This window comes from Manacus vitellinus, unplaced genomic scaffold (genome assembly GCF_001715985.3).
Source record: "Manacus vitellinus isolate BGI_N305 unplaced genomic scaffold, ASM171598v3 scaffold_4_pilon, whole genome shotgun sequence".
NCBI lineage: Eukaryota > Metazoa > Chordata > Aves > Passeriformes > Pipridae > Manacus > Manacus vitellinus.
The window spans coordinates 16,605,609-16,623,806 of NW_021940604.1; the positions used below are offsets into that span (position 1 = coordinate 16,605,609).

Sequence of the window (18,198 nt, forward strand, 5' to 3'; positions counted from 1 at the left end):
TAGTATCACACTTAAGTAACATTTATTTTATCAGCATAAATGGTCCAAGTTAAAAGTACTCATGCAGTCATGGGGCCTGGTGGCTGTCAAGAACTTTTCCCCAGTTTGTGCTATCTGTGAGCACTTCCACTGAAGTGAAAGTAAGGCAGAACCAAGATTTAGCAAGGTACAGGCACTTTGTTCCCAGTTCAAGCAGGGAAAAAAAAAGCCTACATCAGGTCCTGGTCCCCCCACCCCAAAAAAGCTTCATGTGTTAGACAAAATGCTGTAAAAAATAAAAAACCCAAAATACAGAAAGTAGGTGTTCCCTAACCATACACTACTAGTTTATGTCATCATATATAAGACCAGAAGTATAAGAAACCATAAATGAAAGCTTACTACTTACCAGTGTTGGGTACTTAGCAATGTGTGCAACACAAGTGTTCACAGCAGTGCAGCAGCACTCTGACTAGTACTGCCAGCCGTGCCTGGTGGCTTGTCTAACAGTGTAACTAAACAATTGCTTGTAGGAGGATAGGAAAGGTACTTTAGATTCCACATACCTGGTTACATAAAACAGTGATTTACAAAAAACTCTCATACCAAACAATATTCTAAATAAATAGTTCATCTTCATGACTATATACAGAGTCCCCCTCGCATCAGTTATCCAAAAACGACATATCTGTGTCCATGGGCACTGGAGCAAGTTCGCATAGGTAGAACAGCGTGGCTTCACTTGCCTCTGCCTCTGTCAGTGGCTCCAGACGCACCAGTTTGCTCTGGGTGGGCTCAGGATCCAGGCTGCTCTCCAGGAGCTCATCGCCTTCCAGGGACTTGTCAACAGTGGAAGGAGTTTCAGCTGTGAAGCTCCCACTCTCAACAGTGGAGCCTGGGTTCCCATCGAGGAATGCAAGGAGTGGAAATGCAGTGTAATGTATCAGCTGCTTATCTAAGGGGGAAAAAATGCCCAGAACATCAGTTCACACACCTTTCTACATGCAGAACGAAAAAACAATATCCAACCCACAGCACTTATTTAGAGAATAATTAATAAAAAACCATTATAGGTGTCTGTTTCAAATGTGTTTTTATAGAATTGTTACATGCATATATAACGTTGTGTAGATTCTCCCGCAAAACATCAATTTCTCTACATCTGGTGCAGTGCCAAAAACCTAAGTCAAATATACCAAGTATTTGTTTTGGTTATTTGTTCATAGGCATAACATAAAACCAGAAAAAGAGCAAATAACCAAGATGGCTTTTAGAACAATGCATGTTCAACTGTTTAAGTATTTCAACAAATCACCACAACTAACCTGATCTGGGCTTAGTAGCTTGTGTTTCCTGTGAAGCTGCTGGACCAGCATTATTCTTGTTAGTTTCTTTTCCCTTTGTCTCTGTCTGGGAACAAAAGCAAACTCTTTAACACATGCTTAAAGCCTGTACCAATGCCACTGGAACACAGCTGAGCAACTATTAAAAAAACCCTACAATTTTTATTTGTGAAGGTTTGCAGTGGCATTATCAGTATTATCCCTGCTAACAGACCTTGGCTGAGAAAATGTGAAATGGAAACATAGCCTAGAAACCAAGAACCAAAACCAATGCTTGTAAATGAACAAGACAAATTCAAAGAGCTACATCTGCTTATTCTTGTGTTTCTCTTCCCACCAGACAATACAGATGAAACCATTCTGACAAAGTGTGTATCATCTTTGCAAGTACTAAAATCTTGGGGGATACAAAGTCAAGAGACTGGTACAATGTAGAGATATTGGCCTCAAGATAATAAAAGTTTTAAAGGACATTATTAATTACTGTCCTTTTCCCCTTTGCTGTTTAAAGCCTAACAGGATGAAATCAGCTGTAGTCTTCTTATTCTCATGGAAGTCTTAAAAGTCAGAGCATGAAGTGCCATGATACCAGTAAAGAAAACAGCAAAAGGTGAGCAAAAGTTTGCATCTGTCACTACTGTGTACATTGAGCAATAGATTTAAGACTTACTTTGGTATTAGCGATATGATCATGATCTGTGGGATTCATCTGCACAGAGCTTGTAAAAAGCTGAATGAGACAAAACACATCAAGTTTTAGGTATCTTGATGCTGCTATTAAGAATACAAGACCATTGCATCTGCATGTGTGAAAATAACCCCTGTATTTATTCCACGCTCTATGAGGACTGGAGTTTATTTACAGGTAGTTACAACTTTTGCAAAGAAAAACTAGCTTTGGCACACAATGGTTTGCAATTCCATGAAGCTCAGTCACAAAGGAAACAACTATATTGCATCTAACTAACACAGTTTGCTGCAGTTTTAAAACACCAATTTCTTCCTACTTTGCTGCATGGATAATTCTGTCTACAATATGGACAAACACACCCTGCCCAAGTTTCCAAGTGACACCAAACCAGAAGGAGTCATCAGTATGTGGGAGAGCCGAGCTGCCATTAAGAGGTATCTCAACCAAGTGGGAGGGGGGCCAACAGGAACTCCACCAGGTTCAACAGCCATGTGTCTTCAGGACCCAGTAACCTCACGCACTGGCCCAGGTTAGGGTTAAGGAACTAATGGACAGGGAGTAGCTCCTCAGAGACGGAACAGGGGAGTTGTGGTAGACAACACTGCCACCAGCCAGCAGCATGGCCTTGCTACAGGGAGAGAAGCTCTGCTACGGGCAGCACAGCCAGGATGTCGCTGGAACCAATTATTTCTCTCTGCACAGCACCTGAGGCCACTTGAGGAAGAGTGTCCAGTTTTAGGCCTCCCAGTCTGAGTTTTTAAATTAGAGGGTGTCCAGAGGGCGGGCCACAGATGTCTGGAGGCTTAAGGCATGCAAGAGGCTCAGGAAGCCTGGCTAATCTTGTCTGAAGAGGGCCAATGAGGGAGGATAATTGCCCTCTTCCACTGCTCTGTTACCGAGAAGGCAAACTCCACATGGACAAAGGACAAGAGGCAAGAGTGATGAAGTGCAGCAGGGCAAACTGTGATTGACATAAGGAAATGTTTCACTAAGAAGAGTCAAGCCCTCAACAGACACCCAAGAGCCTGTCTTTGGAGATTTTGAAATTTGAGTAAACAAGGTCCAGAGCAATAAGATTCAACTTTCAAGCTGACCCTGCTTTGAGAAAGGGGACTGGACTAGATGACGTGCACAGGTCCCCTCCAACCCAGACCATTCTACTCAACATAAACCTGAAGAAACCTGAAATTGCAGGGAAACTTGTAAAATAAATGCCAAGAGCCTTTTAAACCCCAGTTCATTGAGAAGACCACAGATGATGCGCTGGGTTATTTCAAAGCAAGAGTATTAGACATCTACTTGATGTCTAAGTTCATGTCACAACAAATATAAGCATGATTTTGTTCATTAATAAAGCCATTTTTCAATAAAAAACTTATGCATTCATTTGAACAGTGGTGTAGCACTAAGAATTATACCAGTGCTCAAGAAACATACATCAGTAAATATTTGTAGCTCAGCTTTGTAAAGGGAAGAGAGGAAAAAATATCAGTTGTGTTTTAAATCCATTCTTCACAGTAACAATACACACAAATCTTTTCTAATGCCTATTGCCCAAGTATTTAAAATAAACAGTCAAAATTACATCGACCAGGAGATCTGGATCTATGCTGAACTGTCGTCCCGATAACATAGCCTGGAAGTCCTCTAAACTGCAGTCGATACTGTCAAGATAATCCAGAAGTTCAACTCTAGAAGACAAACAGTATTTTACTGCTGTATCCTTTAACAAAGTAAGAGAAATGCTCGAGTAAGCTTTACACAGATGTACTACATGCATCTAAAAATCTTTACCAGAACTAGAATGAACTAAGTTTTTTCATCAGACATGACCTCTGGAAAAAAATGAAAACTTTTAGCCTCTAGAGGAGAACCCAAGTAAAGCAGAGGGGTGCTCTGAAACAGGTATTGCAGGTATTGTATCAACATAACACTATGACAGGACATGACATTGACCCCACATAGCCCTAATGAGTCCCATCCGCCTGGAGGAGTGACACAAATAAATCTTGACAGTTTAAATAATGATATACACAATATTACACTGCTGGATTACACATCCCAACTCACTCATGTGAGCTTCACAATGAGAATCAGAGGTCACATCTTTAAATACTTAAAATAGAAGGATCTTTAGAAACTGGCTAGAATAACAATGGGTTATTAATTTAACATTCTCTGCAGAAACTACTGTTCAGTTCTTTTTACTTCAGTCAAATAATCTGTTCTAATACTTGAAAAAACCCAAAACCCAGACTACTTACTTTCCAAGAAGATTTATATTCTGTGAAATTACTCCATTTTCACTGAGTATGGAATCCATCACTGAGACTGGATCTTCTGCAGTTAAAGTTGACTGGTTATTCAGCTGTACAGCACTTGACATGAGTGGGCTTGTGCTGTCACTGACAGGGCTGATTGGATCATTACCTGGGACAGCAACTGATTCGGTGCTTTTATCCCCTTGAATTACAGGGGCGTATTCATCTTCGTTATCATCTTCCACAATTACAATATCGGGAGAAGGATAGCTACAACTACAGCTGCAATACAAGATAAATTAATTAGAGCATTTCATACACTCTTAAATTGGTATAATTATACAGGTTTAGTTACTCCTCACTTTAGTCAAGCCACTGTAAGGAAATAAACTTTCCTACTGCTTTTTAGTACTAAACACGGAAAGATACTCTCAGTATCTATTTTCCATTGATATGGTTCTGTAATGCCCAATACAGCTAATGCAGCTCAGCTAGCACACACTGTTATGCTAGACCACAATAACCAACTACTAAAAAGCTATAGGATAGCTTTTTGCATTAGAATAACTATAAGTTCGCGTATAAAGTATGTACAAAGTGGACCAAAGCATACAAGGCTATCAAACTAGACAGACAACACATATTTTGCATATTTCCTGTTGAACAGAATCAACTCTGGAGCATCCAAAACATAAAGGATCTCAGTCAACAGGTTTGTTATTAACCTTGTTACGTATACCAGGAATGAAACCTGAAAACCAAGAGCATTCCTGAAAACCAAGAGCGAGCCTCAACTAATTTGCTTTCATCCACATTCCAGTTCTTAACCCTTAAGTAGCTGTTAGTTACGCTGCCTCTCTATCACAGCTGTATCCTCATAAAGCTTTTCTATCAGAGAATACATTCCCAGACATCAGCTGAGCAAGAAGAATGGTACCCGTTCAAGTGTAAGCTAGAAACACCTAACTTTTATTTCTTAAGGCATAATACAGGCCCTATCAATCCAATGTAACTCAGGAAGAGAGTTGCTCCTCAGTCCCTGGACCAAGTTTCAACTTGAACTACTTCTATAGTACTAGAGTACAAACAAGAAGGAACACACAAAACACTTGGTACTGAAAAAAACCCCCCTGAAATTAATTGGCTTAATGAAGTTTAAGGACCACACCAACACCTGAAAAACAACACATGCAAATTATTCTCCACAAAAATCTGTAAAAATAAGGGAAGTTATTCCCGTCTGTATTCATAACCAAAAGTAAGAAAACACCACTTACTCTGTCTTTGGACAACTAGTATATTTAAAAAGAGTGCAATAATACAGATTGCTTTCACCAGTTTAGATGTACCTGCCACATATTACAACTCCGACAGCCAATTAAGTAATTGGAATAAATCCAGAGGTCAATAAATCTAAAGCTAGTGCGAATTCACAGATGAAGCTTCTGTATGTGCAGGAGTGCTGAGTAATTCTGACCGCTTCATTAGAACAAATTACCTACGACACCTGAATTATTGCGTATTATACAACACTGAAAGCCATTATCTACGTACACTTCTACAGACTTCTTACTTGGAAGAATCTGAAGTGGTATCTTCATTTGTTTCTGGTGTAACAGGAAAATTTTCTTCATCACCCATGGGATTTTCTTCATCAGCCACATCCTCAGTGACATCGTAAATAACAATGTCATCTGAAATCTGTTCTCTTTGTTTTAAGCCCTCATTTCTGTTGAGAGGTACCTGAGAATTATTTTTAAAGGAGTCAGGGGACAGAAGGATGATGAGCTTCAGCATTTTGACAGTTATCATTTTATCTTACAATGCTTCTAATCTACAAAAGTCTAAGAGCTTTCCTACACCTTTGAGATTACAAGTTGCTTGTATAGATCTATGTTTAATAAAAAAAGCCATACAAGTAAAATGAACAAGATGGAGAATACCAGCTACAGGAAAGTTTGGCAAACACTGCAGGCACAGAAATAAAAATATACTAGCACTGTCAGCAAATGCAACAGAAAAGTTGCAAAAATGGGACAATAAAATAAATAAAAATATTAAAACAGTGACTACTGTTTAAATAGTACTTTGTTTCAAAGCTACTAATTCTGATGCCATGCTATAGCACTCATTTTGATGATTTCCCCACCAATCTTTATTTGGACAGCAGAAAACAACTTTCAGTGGCATGACTCATTCAAATGGAAAAACATGACATGATTTTGCTGCATTGGATGCTGCCTTGCAGACCAACACACTGGACCCTTGTCGCTGTATGGGGCCAAGGGCGCCTCACTCCCAGAGATAACAATGCAACACGTATGTGCTATTTCTAACAGCACAATTATTAAATGCAAACTGCTTTCAGTAGGATCATGTCAAGCTGTATTTAATACACAGGCAACTGGTTTATACACGCTTATGTTGTAAAGTGAATGGTGATTATCAACAGAATACGACATACCACTTCTACAAGCTGACAGCTCTCAGTACACAGCCATGTTTTATTTCCCGTAAGACAATCTACTTGGTCCATCTGGCCCCCCTGCACTCCTTCCTTCATCATAACAGAGCATATCCATAACAGAAAACTTACATGGTGGCTGCTGTCAGCTGGTTCTTTCACAATTTTCTGAAATACATTTGACTTTGTAGGTCCATTAGTGTTCAAAAGTAGAGGCCTACATCAGAAAAAGTAAAGGAAGAAAGCAACCTCAAAACCAATTCTTTGGTTTTAGTCAACAAGGCATGTCAGTTTACTGACTAGACAGTAAGTTTTCAAGATCATATCTACCTCTTGCGTTTTAGGCTCACTAGTTGGTTATTCTGCACCAAGGTAACAATGAATTGTACAATCTGTAAGGGAAAGAACACTATTGTTAATCACTAACTTTGTAACTGTTTCTCTTGAGCATCAACCTATATTATAGCAGAAGACTTCAATAATAAAATCTATACATAAACAGCAAAACACTTATTTTGTGTAGTAACTTTTATATAGAGCTGTTCAGAAAAGTTAAAAATCATGGTAAAAACACTGCTGGTAATATCTCAACAAAATAGTTATTCAGTTGTCCAAGAAAGGCTTTACACATAGCAGGAGGTAAGAGTAAGCTTTTACACTATGTTCTACAGTACACAGAAAGACACACAGCAACTCAAATGATTAGAAGAATTCTAATAAGCAATGACAGAAGGCGTACAGAGATGTGGATCATATACGTAACCTGTATCTGTAAATACCGGTTCTGGTGAAAGGCATTTTTGATAGATTCAGAAAAAATTACATGTACAATTAACATTACAAATACAAGGTCAGCAGGTCAGTCAAGTAGGACAGCAGTGAATTTCAAATACAGGACTGCACAACTGAGCACTCCCTCATGCAAGTACAACACCTGAATGAAGTCTTACCTTTCGAATAACTTGCTGTTGTTGCAAGTGTTTTGTTCTCAGTTCTGACACTTCCCTCCAAAGGGATTCATTCTCCCTGTTTAAAAATGATGATTTAAAAGTCAAAGTTATAAAATTTTGTTTTATAAAACAAAGTTATGAAAGTTCTAAAACTTTTATATTAATTTTTGTTTAAGATTAGTTGGCCTCATTAAAGCTCTTCAAAATGTTTCTAGATTGGGGCGTGGGGTGGAAGTGTCACACAGTCAGCAGCCTTGGAAAGTAATTACAAAATGGCGACCCAAAGACAACAAATGGCCTGCAGAGAATTTCTAGCCCTTTTAAAATGGAAGAAACAAAACATCCTCACATTTGGCAGTATTTATTAGCTATACATTCTGCATTTTAAAATTAACTTTCAGCATTTAAAAATTAACCATTTTGTTTCCTTTCCTGTAAAAACAAAGTTACCATCTTTTCTTCCTTCTAGAAATAAAATAATAAAAAAAAAATCAAGTATGCAGTTGGTTTCTGGTAGCAAGGGACAGCATAAGAATGCATCTCATCACTAAAAACCAGAGTTCTTCGCCTACATCCAGCCTGCTTGTCCTCCCTCACACACCTTTTGCTAGGTGCAAGCCACCTGTCAGCAACTGCCTGTCTTCAAAGCACGTTTCTGCACACGCTTTGCTTGTGTGTACAGAACAAGCTCTCAAGTCACACATGCAACCGCAGCCATTCAAATAGTTGCCTCTATTAGCTCCAATAAAGGGGCATGTTAGGTGCTAAAAACTGACAGAGCTTGTCAGAGGTGGCAGTTTTCATGAAACACTGCCATTTTACAAACCTTAGCTGTTCCAGTACTCACAGGAGGCCAGTTACTGAGACAGTGTAAAAACTGCCCGTGCTATTGTAACCACGAGAGGTTTGTTTCCAACAGCATATTGCATATTAAAGCCCCAATGAATAAGGAAAGGCAACGTACCACTCTCCTCTCTTTTGCAGTTTAATTTTCAACACAGAGAAACAAACCCCACTGGTGTTCAGTTTTTAGGAAATCTTAAGCTAAGTTTTCAGAAACAGCTGTTCATGTGCTGTGTGATGCAGGGTATTACTCCTCAAACTGCTTCTATGTCCAACATATGTCCAACATACAGTTTCAGAGTACAGTTCCATCAAAAATTTAACAACTCAAGTTAGGGATTCTGAACTTTCTCACTAGTTTTATTAACATGTTTTGTAGGACTAGGTCTTCTGATTTAGCCCAGTTTCTACCTCAGTTATTTTAAACCGATGGGACAAAATCATGGATGTCAAAGACAACCATTCCAAGTTCTCATCTACAAACTGTCAGGTCATTTTCAACTGGATGTCATTTCAGTCAAAGTCAGCCCTGCTCTGGGCAGAGATTTGGACCTGATGGCCTTCTGAGGTTATTTCAACCCAAATTCATCTAGGATTTGCAAAGGGCAAATATGAGCATTTTTACTCCAGACTGGCCAGATTCTAACAAAGACTCTTTCTAGGTCAAGTAAGTTTGCCTCTGAATGTTCCACCCCTCAAGTAACTAGAACTGAAGACTATAAATGACAAAATTTACTTCTTAAAACTTTATCTAATCAGTGATCTCTGTCACAGAGGATACACCATCACTTACTTTCTCAATATAAGTTAAGGTGCCCTGAGAGAGAGTTCCTATTCAGGTGATGTGACTTACAGTGCATGAGCTTATTGTCATGTATCTTGTTTGTATCTACATACTCTAAATGATTAAGTAATTTGTGACACACGTCTCTCTCACTGTTGAAAATAAATCATAATTACTAACTAGGTAAAAATGCTCAAAAAATACTCTATTTACATTTGCATTTTAGAGTCTGTTCCTTTTGTAACTGATGCAACAAATGAATTTCCAAACTAGATTTCTAAATACATTTTCCAAGGCACTAACTCTTCTGCAATTTTAAGCAGTGGGGGAATAAAGACAACAATCAGAAAACAAAAATCAACAACCAAAGACGTTAACTGTTATAAGAAAGTATTATATGCACTTTGCACAAACCAAACTCTGCCTCAAACTAAATACAGTAACTACTTCAAACTTGAAGACGTAAACCAGCATACTTTATGCCAAGAGCTGATTTGAATATTCAGCCTCAGCAGCATTATGGAACTAAAGGTATTATTTAATTGCCCACTACTAGACAGTTCTGGAAACACCAACATTGCCTATTACTTTTAACAATATCAGAATAGTTAATTTTTAATGCAATTTTTCTACTGAAATTTATGTTCCCAAAGCAATACTGAATTTAGGTAATCAGAAATCAAGAGACACCTAAAATTAGATCTTTGTCCAATATCTAGTATCAGAATTACTCAGCATTAGGGATCAGTTACTGATGCAGCAACTTACCTCTTCAACAGAGACAACTGAGATTCAATAGTCGTTTGTTTAATTTCCACCTTTTGAGCACTACATATTATCTTGGAGAGATCTTCCTGACGTATCTTGTTTTCTTCAGGTCTCGAAGATGAAACCTTTAAAAGATTAGAATCCAGAAACACCATTTCCCTTTACTCATACTTAACTAATATTCTATTTGGGTGATCAAATATATTTTCTTACTAGTGCTGACAAACTACGCATTTAAGTTAATAATAAACCAAGCATCAAAAAAAACCCCCAAACCAGAACCATAGCTGTCATCACATTAGCTTTTGCTGTTACAAACATTTGTGTACATTCAGATTCTTCAGGCGCTCTCCCAAGTGCTCTACTTCATTATAACTGCTTCACAATAACCTGGTGTTCATAAGTACATCACTCTGTGCTGATTTTAGCTGGGGTAGTTAATTTTCTTTATAGTAGCTAATATGTGGCTGTGTTTTGGATTTGTGCTGTTATGTTGCAGTGCTGGCAATACAGAGCTGTTTTTGTTACTGCTGAGCAGTGCTTACACATGGAGTCAAGGCCTTTTCTGCTTCTCCCTCCACTGCACCAGCAAGTTGGCTGGGGCTGCACAAGAAACTGGGAGGGCACACACATGGCTGGGACAGTTTTCCCCAGCTGACCAAAGGGATACTCCATACCACATAGTGTCATGCTGCGTATATAAAACTGGAGGATAAAGAAGGAAGGAGGGGTGTTTGAACTGACAGCATTTGTGAAGACAAATGTATCTGTTATGCGTGATGGAGCCCTGCTTTCCTGGGGATAGTTGAACACCTGCCCACCCATGGGAGGTGGTAAATGAATTCCTTATTTTGTTTTGCTTGCGTGTGTGGCTTTTGCTTTACTTACTGAACTGCCTTTATCTCAACCCAGGAGCCTTCTCACTTTTACTCTCCTGATTCACCCACATCCCGACATAGGGGGAGTAACCAAGCAGCTCTGTGGGGTCGAGGTGCTGACTGGGGTTAAACCACAACATCCACCCTTTCACCAGAGTTTAATTTGCCATATTTCCATTTGGTATCTATATTCACCTGACTCACATTAACAGTAGAGCACATTTCAGTCATATTTAGCAGCATAACAAACACGTTTATAGGTTTGCCCCCTGTTCTCTTTGGTGGAGAGTTTAATGCTTACAGTAGCTTCGTTTTGAAACAAGCTACATAAACAAGCAGTTTCTTCTATTACTGATTAGGTAAAGTCAAAGCATGCTCTGTACTAATACTCTCTTGAAAATTGTCATATTTGCCTAACTCACTCATTTTTGCCACCTGTGAAACTTACTATAATGACAGCAAAATAGGTTAAATAAAGAAGCCCAGTCAAATCCCCCAAAATATGTTTAAACAGGATCAAGATATAAATGAAAGCAGTGCAGTTTGCTTCCATAAACTCCAAACTACCTGCACTCATGACAGTTAAACTTGTCATGAACTTTGCTATTCATCGACACGTAGTAGTACAGGTTTTCTACATACTGAGTTTTCACTAACCTTCCTTTTAATGTGTTCCAACAAGTCCTCTCGGCCCTGTCTAAAATATGCATGCCGAAATTCTACTGGGCCATCTCGCTCCAGTTTGACAATCCCAGAATCAACATGGACAACTTTCCGGAAGCCATCTATTAAAAAAAAAAAAAAAAAAAAAAAAAAGAAAACTTCAAAATCCACATTAAGAGATTCAAAATATGCTGTCCCAACTATGCTATTAATAACTCTGAGGATAAGACAGTATCCTAGTTGTAGAGAACATAGGGCCACTGCTCAAAGGAAATTAAAACTAAATGTGTACAGGACCTAGAACTACGCTAGAATGCAAAAATCCTGGAACTTACACATGTTCAGCTGTCTGACAAAGCTTGCCATGTTGTTGTGCTTGAAGTACTTGGGAAGAATCTCTTTTGCGAATCTCTGCTCATCCAACACCAAGAAACTCCTGCCATTCTAAAATGAGAAACACATATCAAACTACTTAAAAAACATAGCAGAAAACACACTGGGCTTTTAGAATTAATCACCAGATAGGAATGTTTCTTTTGTGCATGCAGTACATTACTGATCTGCTTGCCTACAACTTTCCAAAACAAAAAGCAACTGAGTACTATCAATTTACATCATTATCTGTATCTGAAGAGGAACATCTCCACTGTTACTTTTTGCTTCCTCAAGATATGAATTAATTGTTTCTCAACAATTATCACAGTTTCACTACAGGTCAATACTATCAATTTTGTACACCGTTCTGAAGTCTTGGTAAGAAATCTAACAGAGAGCCAGAGGAAGGAAAAAACACCAACAACCAGCTGAAAGTCCCATGTGCTTTCCACTATAAAAGCATGATTAGTTTGATAGGACTCGTAGAGCAGATAGAGCTGTCAAAGGGCTGAGCATGTCCACTGGGTTTTGGAGTTACCAAAAAGGTAACCACTCAAGGCAACATACCCCTTCTGGAATGCCAGTTGTGAAGGACTGATCTTTTATTTAATCCACAGGCTTTGACTAAAATAGAAAGATCAGCTCTTTGTTTTTCAACGACCACCCCACCAACTACAGGGCAAATAACTGGTAAAATGCAAATTACCAACTTCTAAAAGCTTTAGGTGTCTATACAACCACAGTACTCTCACCCTGTATTTAATGAAAAGTTTATCATCTTTAACAAATGTCAACACTGTTACTCCATCTTCTTAGAAGCCTTTAGTTCAATAAGTCACATTTTTCTTATCCTCAAATGCCAGCTGTTCTATGATCATCACAAGAAGCTTAGAGAACCAACCATAAGACCATGTGAAGATTCTTATCCAAGGGCTTGTGTCCTCGTTTCAGCAGGGATAGAAATAATTTTTTCTTAGTAGTTGGCACAGTGTTGAGTTTTGGATTCAGTAAGAAAATAACATTGATGTCAATATTATTCTCTGATGTTTTAGTTGTAGCTGAGCAGTGCTTACCCTAAGTCAAGGACTTTTCAGCTTCCCGAGCTCTGCCAGTGAGCAGGTGCACAAGAAGCTGGGAGGGAGCCCAGCAGGGTGGATGTGTGCACCACCACACCAGAACAGCTGACACACACTGGGCAAAGGGATATTCTATACCACAGAACATCATCTCCAGTATATAAACCAGGGGAGTTACCCAGAAGGGGGGTCAACTGCTGTTCACAGATGGGCTGGGTATTGGCTCAGCAAGTAGTGAGCAATTGTACAGCACATCATTTGTTTTTCTTAGATTTTCTCTCTCTGTCCTTTTTATTACTATTATATATTAATAACATATTATTATATTATGTATATTATAAATTACTTTGTTTCAATTATTAAACAGTTCTTATCTCAACCCACAGGTTTTAATTGTTTTAACCAGGGTGCGAGAAAGTGAGCAAACGGCCGTGCTGTACTTAGTTGCCAGTTGGGGTTAAACCACAACAGCTTGTTCCTGACAAACCATGATCATCAGGAACAGGATTTTATAAATGGTCTCCACTGGATGTGTTTAACACTGAGAGGAAGATAGGAAGATGAAAACTTCCAGTAATGCCTGCCTGCCTACCTCCTGCTGAGAAACAACCAGTGGAAGGGAAAAGGGAAGCAAAAGCAATTGACTATTTCAGCCAATGCTGTGTGAAACTCACCAAGTGGAGGTGCTCAAGTGACAACTTCCATGTGGTGCCTCACTTTGTCCCTTTGACATTGTCCAGGCTTAAGACAGGAAAATCTGGGTAACACATCTACTAGCTCTTGTTGCTCTGACAGTCATTTACAGCAAAGCTGTACAGATGCTAAGGCCTGTAAGCTGAATCAGTAACAGCTCAACATGGTTTTCAACTCTTAGTGCCAATGACTGCAGCATACAGCAGTCTCCCAAGTGCTTCATTTGGTATTCCTGACCCGTATTTCCATAGACAACACAGACTGTGGCTTCACTGAGATATGTATGCAGGGAGACAAAATCTGGCTGTTTGGTTTTAGATGGTGTTTAGCCTTACACTGTAAGGATATAGATTGGTATAGGAGGAAAGCGAAATATTATACTAACTGTACTCTCCCCTGTTACATTTGGTACACTTTTTGTACCCTATAATATTGACATAGTGCATTTTTAAAAGATATCCCAAGCAACCCCAATACTTCACTCCCACAAGAACTGCTCGTTGCCAATAACATCAACTGTTATTAGTGGACCTTCCCTCTAGAAACAGCCTTGCAGAATTTCAAACAATTAGTCTTTACTGTTAATTAAGAAAATAAAACAAGGATACCTAATAGTCTTGGTGTGTTTACTCAAGATAAACATGAGCAATGAATTTGGAATGTGTTCATTAAAAGTGTAAGGCAGCAAAAATAGCACATCTTACGGTAGATAACGTCAATCTTCATATAGCCCTTATTACCCCTCTTCCAAAAAAAAAAAAGAAAACAACAGAAGAAAGGAAAGCTGTCATAATCTATTGAGGCCTCCTGCTACCCCCTTTGAGAAGTTTTGGCTGAAGTTACTAGTAAATCATTATCAGTAAAATGTTTAAGATGTTTTATCGTTCCTCGAGCACTTAAAATAGCAGCTCTTGGTTGAGTTTATCTCAACACCATTTGAAGATGTTGACACAGTTTGAGAACAGGATTTTCTTGAAAAGAGGATATAGAGAAAAATGAAATAGTTATTATTAAAATACGTGCTTAGCATTTAGCACAAGAATTAATGATGTTAACTGTAGCAACTCGCCACGGTAAGAAGGTGTAAGAAGATGGTGCCCAATAAGACTTTCCCCGCGGCCCATCACGTCTCCCTGCCCCCCGCGGGTCAGCCCTCTGGAGGCCGTCAGCGGCTCACGGAGAACAGCAAGAGGACGGCACACCCCGCTCTCCCCATCCTCCCCGGCTCACCAAGGGCGAGCCCCGCTACTGACGCACCCACCGCCTCTCAGTGGGAGATCCCCCCGCAGCCCCGCGTTCCCCGCTCTACGGCTCCATAAACAGGGAGTGGACAAGCCGCCCCAAAACGAGTTAGAAGAGTGCCTCGCCACTGCCAGGCCCCGGCCCTCCCCTCCGAGCCGCCCAGCCGCCCGGGGAAGCCCCGGCCTGCTCGAGTCGGGGCCGGCTGAACGAGCGGCTCCCCCCCGGCAGCGGCGTGGGGACAGCGCCGCTCCCGGGGGCGGGCACCCCGCGCTCGCCGCTCCCGCGTCCTAAGACAAGGCCCAGACCAGCAGCCCGGCCGCGGCCGAGAGGGAACCTGAAACGCAGGCATGGCGGCCTGTATTCTCTTGGCTTTCCTCCCTCCCGCCCAAGCGCACGTTAAGGACTGAGACCCGAGCCGAGGGCCCGCGGCACCCAGCAGGGCCCGGTGCCCGCCGGAGTAAAAAGCGAGGGTGACGGGCAGGGCTCGCCGCCAGCACGCCGGCGGGAAGGAGGGGGGGGATGGGTTGTCGGCCAGACCTGGCTCCAGGTTGATGATGCCGGTTGCTGGGGGTTCTCGCACCAGCAGAGCCCGACAGCTTGCTGAGGAAGGCCTGGGACCCCCGAGCCGGCCTGAAAAAGGGCGGTGGGCTGCTTGTGGGGGCTGAGGGACCGAGGGCCGGGGCCGGGGCCGTGGGCCTGGGCTGCGGCGGTTGCTGTTGCTGCTTGCTGCTGCTTCATTGTCGCTCTGGCGGCGGCGGGGCCTCTGCTCTCCGCGCGCGAGAGCGCGCCCGACCGCCGCCCCTCGCGCGACAGCCCGCGTGCGCGCCGCCCCGCTGGCGAACGCGCGCGTGCGCGTCCGGGCCCCACCCCTTCCCCTGCTCTTTACATAACGTCCCCACGTGCGCCGCCCTCACGTGTCACAACAGCGCCGGCACGCGTGGGACGGGGCCAATAGGGGCGCGCCTCGCCCCGGGGGGGCGGGGCCACGTGGCGCAGCCGCACGTTCTCGCCGGGGCACTGCGCGTGTGGCGAGGGAGCGGCGGAGGGAGACGGGGCGGGTGGCGGGAAGGTCTTCGGCTCCAGCCGCGGGGAATGGCTCTCGGGTGCCGGCAACGTGCCTTTCTTAGGGACTTACCCCATCCTGGGGCTTCAGAAAGGCCCAGGAGAAAGGTGCAATTCAAGTAACCTTTCCATTAGTATTTTTATTATCTTATGAGGTCTGAGCGCAAGGTAATTGCTTGTCCATGTTCTTAAAGCTTCTTGTTTTACTGTTTTACAAGCCAGCCATTGCAGAACTCAGCAGTTTTTAGCCAGAGGCTATTTAACTTCCCAGTATTTTCATGAGCAGTGCTATCATGTTTTTCCACTCTGCAGTAAAATTTTCCTCCATTTAGCTTGCAGAAATCTGGTAATTATCAGTTCTGAGACAGGTCAAGCTATTTAAATCTTTCAGGATGCAGTTCTCACCCTCCCCTCACCAGAAAAACACAGCACTAAAACTTTTTGGGTATTGTGAAATGTTGGAACTCAGAAAAAAACAGGCGTCATATCCCTGGACTAACCCCTGGAACCCAGCAGATTCTGTTCTTCCACAGGCTCGTTCCCCTTCCCTTGGGTCCACAGTTCTCACACATGCAGGAGTTCCAACTAAGACCTAGTGCTTAGGGACTAAAAGAGCACTGCCAATAGGGAACATCTGATTTCCAGCACTTTTTCTTACAGCTTACAGAGCCGCTATGCAGTTAGCAGTTACCTCAAATCTGGTAAGGAAGCCAAGAGAAAAAAGTTTGACATCCCATATGCCTAGAATCACAACCACCACTGGTCTCTTCCCCTCATGCTTGAGCAGCAGGCAGCCCCTACAGCAGTCCCATACTCTCTTGTAGAAGCTTTGTCCACTGATAGTCCAGTTTTGATGTGGCTTAGGAAGAATAATTTGGGATGAGGGATGTTCCACAGCACATTTACAAATAGAGGTCACAAAACAGCCCTCATAGAACAATACTTGTATGAACTTCACCTCTCTTCTCTGACTTCTTATTTTCTTCCACCACAGTGGAATATACAGCAAGGGTCAGCAGCTCCGCTTTTCTTAGAAGCCATTGCTATGGCTCTGATAAGGCTGACGGGCAATGTGTGAACTCCAGTTGCAACAGACCCTGAGTAAAGCTTGAGTTAACTCCCCAAGAGATACCAGTCTGCAGATTTTCCTTAAGACAAACAGCATGATGCAAAAGAAGCAAATAAAAATGACAGGGGAGCCAAAGTTAGGGTGACAGATTTCAAGGCAATACTCTCTTCTTTTTGTGACTGCTGTTTGTCCTGACTGAAATGCTCGCATTTGAAGGTTATCTTTATTGATTTGTCTATACTGATCCCCATGAAAGTGTGTTGCCCCTGGAACAAGCACAGGCAGCCACAAGTAGACCATCCTGTAATGTCTGCAATATTAAACACTGTGCACAGTACTTCACAGCAAAATTTGATGCAAGCCTTCCACCTTTAAAAAAATGATCACATCATTTAAATAATTGAAAGTGTTCCTAGAAGTCCCAGCTCTGCATATACTAGAATCAAATTGAATGAAAAGTGGCCCCAAGAGACCTGGTTTAAATCAGTCCTTGGACCAGGGATGGTCTGAGATGTCCGTATTCATGATGAAACTGGCTAGAGTAGGCAAGATAGATGACATTTCAGAGAGCTTCTGTAAAGATTACTCTTCCAAAGTTAATATCCTTTTAGTTAGTTTTATACCATTCTTGTGTATCTGATTCAAGTACTATTCAGTGTTTTGGATTGTTAAGTTATTAATTTTTCTTCTCCCCATGCCCTGCAGGGAAAACAGATGGCACAGTCAGCACACTGGCTGGCTATCTAACAGACAATGATACAATAAAGGCTGACAGCAAGTTCTAAAATTAAGTTATGATAACTGTTCCCTGCAGCATATTTAAAATTCAGCTATATTAACTGAAACTGACTTCCATTCATGATCAACAGTTTTTCTATCTTGAAAGGAAGACGTACATTCCTATTTACTACTATCCCTTCAAGATATGGAAATGGCATGGAAGTGGTATCCATTTCTTATTTGCTTATGTATGAGGAATACTTAATTTAGGCTTTTCCCAATTAGGCAAGGTCTTCTATACTCCATGAAAACATTCTGTGTCTCTTAAAATACTGTT

The 18,198-nt window shown here is 41.4% G+C and overlaps 1 protein-coding gene across 1 annotated transcript; it reads right to left on the bottom strand.

Annotated features, from left to right (window-relative positions):
- On the bottom strand, positions 1 to 15,748 carry HSF2 (heat shock transcription factor 2). The gene is made up of 14 exons (XM_029962739.1): positions 15,548 to 15,748; positions 11,960 to 12,068; positions 11,619 to 11,746; positions 10,084 to 10,208; positions 7,689 to 7,764; positions 7,069 to 7,130; positions 6,871 to 6,955; positions 5,848 to 6,017; positions 4,444 to 4,556; positions 4,278 to 4,353; positions 3,599 to 3,704; positions 1,993 to 2,052; positions 1,305 to 1,389; positions 1 to 934 (listed from the first exon to the last, which is right to left on the bottom strand). The coding sequence occupies exons 1-14, from the start codon at positions 15,746 to 15,748 to the stop codon at positions 645 to 647; spliced, it is 1,686 nt and encodes a 561-aa protein (XP_029818599.1). The 3' UTR covers positions 1 to 644.
- Positions 15,749 to 18,198: the final 2,450 nt, after the last annotated feature.